The 6,000-nt window shown below is 45.9% G+C and overlaps 1 protein-coding gene across 1 annotated transcript in view; it reads left to right on the forward strand.

Moving 5' to 3' along the window:
• Window positions 1–5,679, forward strand: part of trpc6a (transient receptor potential cation channel, subfamily C, member 6a) — a 72,339-nt gene extending 66,660 nt beyond the window's left edge. Inside the window, exons 16-17 of the mRNA XM_055941407.1 lie at window positions 3,386–3,461; window positions 3,846–5,679. Of these exons, the coding sequence (XP_055797382.1) occupies window positions 3,386–3,461; window positions 3,846–3,994 (225 nt within the window). The 3' untranslated portion in view covers window positions 3,995–5,679. The remainder of the gene's footprint in view (window positions 1–3,385; window positions 3,462–3,845) is intronic.
• Window positions 5,680–6,000: the final 321 nt, after the last annotated feature.

The raw sequence follows: 6,000 nt of genomic DNA on the forward strand, positions 1-6,000 counted from the left end.
GGTTACTGTCATTCATATTCACCCAGTTCAATGTAACAGTGATAGGTTTAGGTTACTGTCATTCATATTCACCCAGTTCAATGTAGCAGTGACAGGTTTAGGTTACTGTCATTCATATTCACCCAGTTCAATGTAACAGTGATAGGTTTAGGTTACTGTCATTCATATTCACCCAGTTCAATGTAACAGTGATAGGTTTAGGTTACTGTCATTCATATTCACCCAGTTCAATGTAACAGTGATAGGTTTAGGTTACTGTCATTCATATTCACCCAGTTCAATGTAACAGTGATAGGTTTAGGTTACTGTCATTCATATTCACCCAGTTCAATGTAACAGTGATAGGTTTAGGTTACTGTCATTCATATTCACCCAGTTCAATGTAACAGTGATAGGTTTAGGTTACTGTCATTCATATTCACCCAGTTCAATGTAGCAGTGACAGGTTTAGGTTACTGTCATTCATATTCACCCAGTTCAATGTAACAGTGATAGGTTTAGGTTACTGTCATTCATATTCCATTCACCCAGTTCAATGTAACAGTGATAGGTTTAGGTTACTGTCATTCATATTCACCCAGTTCAATGTAACAGTGATAGGTTTAGGTTACTGTCATTCATATTCACCCAGTTCAATGTAACAGTGATAGGTTTAGGTTACTGTCATTCATATTCACCCAGTTCAATGTAACAGTGATAGGTTTAGGTTACTGTCATTCATATTCACCCAGTTCAATGTAACAGTGATAGGTTTAGGTTACTGTCATTCATATTCACCCAGTTCAATGTAACAGTGATAGGTTTAGGTTACTGTCATTCATATTCACCCAGTTCAATGTAACAGTGATAGGTTTAGGTTACTGTCATTCATATTCACCCAGTTCAATGTAGCAGTGACAGGTTTAGGTTACTGTCATTCATATTCACCCAGTTCAATGTAACAGTGATAGGTTTAGGTTACTGTCATTCATATTCCATTCACCCAGTTCAATGTAACAGTGATAGGTTTAGGTTACTGTCATTCATATTCACCCAGTTCAATGTAACAGTGATAGGTTTAGGTTACTGTCATTCATATTCACCCAGTTCAATGTAACAGTGATAGGTTTAGGTTACTGTCATTCATATTCACCCAGTTCAATGTAACAGTGATAGGTTTAGGTTACTGTCATTCATATTCACCCAGTTCAATGTAACAGTGATAGGTTTAGGTTACTGTCATTCATATTCACCCAGTTCAATGTAACAGTGATAGGTTATGGGTTAACTGCCTTGTTCAGGGGCAGAACAGATATTTACTTTGTCAGCTCGGCGATTCAATCTAGCAACCTTTCAGTTACCGGCCCAATGCTTTAACCACTAGGCTACCTGCCGCCTCTAACCACTAGGCTACCTGCCGCCTCTAACCACTAGGCTACCTGCCGCCTCTAACCACTAGGCTACCCGCCGCCTCTAACCACTAGGCTACCCGCCGCCTCTAACCACTAGGCTACCCGCCGCCTCTAACCACTAGGCCACCCGCCGCCTCTAACCACTAGGCCACCCGCCGCCTCTAACCACTAGGCCACCCGCCGCCTCTAACCACTAGGCCACCCGCCGCCTCTAACCACTAGGCCACCCGCCGCCTCTAACCACTAGGCCACCCGCCGCCTCTAACCACTAGGCCACCCGCCGCCTCTAACCACTAGGCCACCCGCCGCCTCTAACCACTAGGCCACCCGCCGCCTCTAACCACTAGGCCACCCGCCGCCTCTAACCACTAGGCCACCCGCCGCCTCTAACCACTAGGCTACCCGCCGCCTCTAACCACTAGGCTACCCGCCGCCTCTAACCACTAGGCTACCCGCCGCCTCTAACCACTAGGCTACCCGCCGCCTCTAACCACTAGGCTACCCGCCGCCTCTAACCACTAGGCTACCCGCCGCCTCTAACCACTAGGCTACCCGCCGCCTCTAACCACTAGGCTACCCGCCGCCTCTAACCACTAGGCTACCTGCCGCCCCATCTAAGGTGCAAGCATTAGTCCAACAGTTGCAAACGAAAGTTTTTATTGGACCAATTCAGCTATGTTAATCCCCGTTTCATTCCGTTTGAGAAACGTTTTTCAACAGAATATGCAGAATGAATACACCCCTAATCACAGGCAAACACAGTTCATTTTGTAGCGGCCACATACAAACAGCATGATCACTTTCACGTTGTAATTCCTTCTCTGATCTACACGCTCTCCTCCTCTAAACTTTTCCCTTCGCTTGTGGACTTCAGTGCGCAACACATCAGCTGTATGTGACCAGGTGAAAAAACTTTTCCAAGCCAAAGCTTCATATCATACCCTCTAACTGCTACACAGCCTACATCGTTGTCACCATATTATCTAATGTTATAGTCAACATAGCTAACAGAACTAATGCATTAGTAAACGCGCTACAATCATGCAGTACAGTCAGCAAGCAGTTTAGCAGTTACACCGGAGTGCCCTGGTGGCAATAAATGAATACAACCAAAAGCTTACCTGGTGCTATCCGCAGTCCTGCCTGCTACTGGTTACTTGTAAGAGTTCCAGTGTTGGATAGCCAGTTAGCTAACGTAGCATCCCTCTCTGTTTTGAGCCGGGTGTTTGATTAGGCTAAACCAGCTAGCTAGATAAAGTAGCTAAGTAAGTAAAAGTGAGAAAAAAAATACTACGAAATATAGCTAGCTCTCTCTCTCCCTTTCTCTTGCCTCTCAATAATTCTTAAAGAAATGTATTTGTTCAGAACTGTTCAACTATTGTATTTCTCTCGCTTCGAGTCAACTACTCACCTCATGTTATGCACTGCAGTGCTAGCTAGCTGTAGCTTAGGCTTTCAGTACTAGATTCATTCTCTGATCCTTTGATTGGGTGGACAACATATCAGAACTTTTGCACCATGAACTGACAAGTTAGAGGACGTCCTCTGGAAGTTGTCATAATTATGGAAGGGGGATGAGAACAATGAGCCTCCTAGGTTTGTATTGAAGTCAATGTACCCAGAGGAGGACGGAAGCTAGCTGTCCTCCGGCTACACCATGGCGCTACCCTACAGAGTGCTGTTGAGGCTACTGTAGACCTTCTTTGCAAAACAGTGTGTTTTAATCAATTATTTGGTGACGTGAATATGCAGTATTTGGTATATTTTCATCCCAAAAAATGTAATGTTTTACTATTTACATTTTTATGAAAATCACTGAAGAGGATGGTCCTCCCCTTCCTCCTCTGAGGAATCGCCACTCACTCACTCACTCACTCACTCACTCACTCACTCACTCACTCACTCACTCACTCACTCACTCACTCACTCACTCACAATAATGAATGTATATTTTGTAAGTTTCTCTGTTCAGTTTGTGTGTGTGTATGTTGCAGAAGATCATGAAGCGCCTTATAAAACGTTACATCATCAAAGCCCAGACGGACAAAGAAAATGACGAGATCAACGAAGGTGACTGACAAACACACACACACACACACACAGACACACACAGACACACTTCAGTCAGAAGCAATGCCGAGTAGTTTTGAAACTTTACTCAACGTGAACTGTGTGTCTCTGTGTGTGTGTGTGTGTGTGTGTGTGTGTGTGTGTGTGTCTCTGTGTGTGTGTGTGTGTGTGTGTGTCTCTGTGTGTGTGTGTGTGTGTGTCTCTGTGTGTGTGTGTCTCTGTGTGTGTGTGTGTGTGTCTCTGTGTGTGTGTGTGTGTGTCTCTGTGTGTGTGTGTGTGTGTCTCTGTGTGTGTGTGTGTGTGTGTGTGTGTGTGTGTGTGTGTGTGTGTGTGTGTGTGTGTGTGTGTGTGTGTGTGTGTGTGTGTGTGTGTGTGTGTGTGTAGGTGAGCTGAAAGAGATTAAGCAGGATATCTCCAGTCTGCGTTATGAGCTGCTGGAGGACAAGAATCACAACATGGAGGAGCTGCAGGAGCTTCTGGGGAGGCTGAGAGAGACTGACAACACACACCACACAGAGGAACACACACAATAACACACACACACCACAGAGCAACACACACACCACACAGAGGAACACACACAATAACACACCACACAGAGTAACACACACAACACACAGAGGAACACACACAATAACACACCACACAGAGTAACTCACACACCACACAGAGTAACTCACACACCACACAGAGCAACACACACACCACACAGAGTAACACACACACCACACAGAGGAACACACACAACACACAATAACACACCACACAGAGTAACACACACAACACACAATAACACACAATAACACACCACACAGAGGAACACACACACCACACAGAGGAACACACACACCACACAGAGGAACACACACAATAACACACCACACAGAGTAACTCACACAATAACACACCACACAGAGTAACTCACACACCACACAGAGGAACACACACAATAACACACCACACAGAGTAACTCACACACCACACAGAGGAACACACACAATAACACACCACACAGAGTAACTCACACACCACACAGAGTAACACACACAACACACAACACACACAATAACACACCACACAGAGGAACACACACACCACACAGAGGAACACACACAATAACACACCACACAGAGTAACACACACACCACACAGAGTTACACACACACCACACAGAGGAACACACACAATAACACACCACACAGAGGAACACACCACACAGAGTAACACACACAATAACACACCACACAGAGTAACACACACAATAACACACCACACAGAGTAACTCACACACCACACAGAGTAACACACACACCACACAGAGTAACACACACAATAACACACCACACAGAGTAACTCACACACCACACAGAGTAACACACACACCACACAGAGGAACACACACAATAACACACACACACCACAGAGCAACACACACAATAACACACCACACAGAGGAACACACACAATAACACACCACACAGAGTAACACACACAATAACACACCACACAGAGTAACACACACAATAACACACCACACAGAGTAACTCACACACCACACAGAGTAACACACACACCACACAGAGTAACACACACAATAACACACCACACAGAGTAACTCACACACCACACAGAGTAACACACACACCACACAGAGGAACACACACAATAACACACCACACAGAGTAACTCACACAATAACACACACACCACACAGAGTAACACACACAATAACACACCACACAGAGTAACTCACACACCACACAGAGTAACACACACACCACACAGAGTAACACACACACCACACAGAGTAACACACACAATAACACACCACACAGAGTAACTCACACACCACACAGAGGAACACACACACCACACAGAGGAACACACACAATAACACACCACACAGAGTAACACACACACCACACAGAGTAACACACACAATAACACACATACACTACACAGAGTAACACACACACCACACAGAGTAACACACACAATAACACACACACCACACAGAGTAACACACAACAACAACACACCACACAGTAACACACACACCACACAGAGTAACACACACACCACACAGAGTAACACACACACCACACAGAGTAACACACACACCACACAGAGTAACACACACACCACACAGAGTAACACACACACCACACAGAGTAACACACACACCACACAGAGTAACACACACACCACACAGAGGACTGCGGATAGCACCAGTAGCGGGCAGGACTGCAGATAGCACCAGTAGCGGGCAGGACTGAGGATAGCACCAGTAGCGGTGCAGGACTGCGGATAGCACCAGTAGCGGTGCAGGACTGCGGATAGCACCAGTAGCGGTGCAGGACTGCGGATAGCACCAGTAGCAGGCAGGACTGCGGATGGCACCAGTAGCAGGCAGGACTGAGGATAACACCAGTAGCAGGCAGGACTGCGGATAGCACCAGTAGCAGGCAGGACTGAGGATAACACCAGTAGCAGGCAGGACTGCGGATAGCACCAGTAGCAGGCAGGACTGCGGATAGCA

Source organism: Salvelinus fontinalis, chromosome 13 (genome assembly GCF_029448725.1).
Source record: "Salvelinus fontinalis isolate EN_2023a chromosome 13, ASM2944872v1, whole genome shotgun sequence".
Lineage (NCBI taxonomy): Eukaryota > Metazoa > Chordata > Actinopteri > Salmoniformes > Salmonidae > Salvelinus > Salvelinus fontinalis.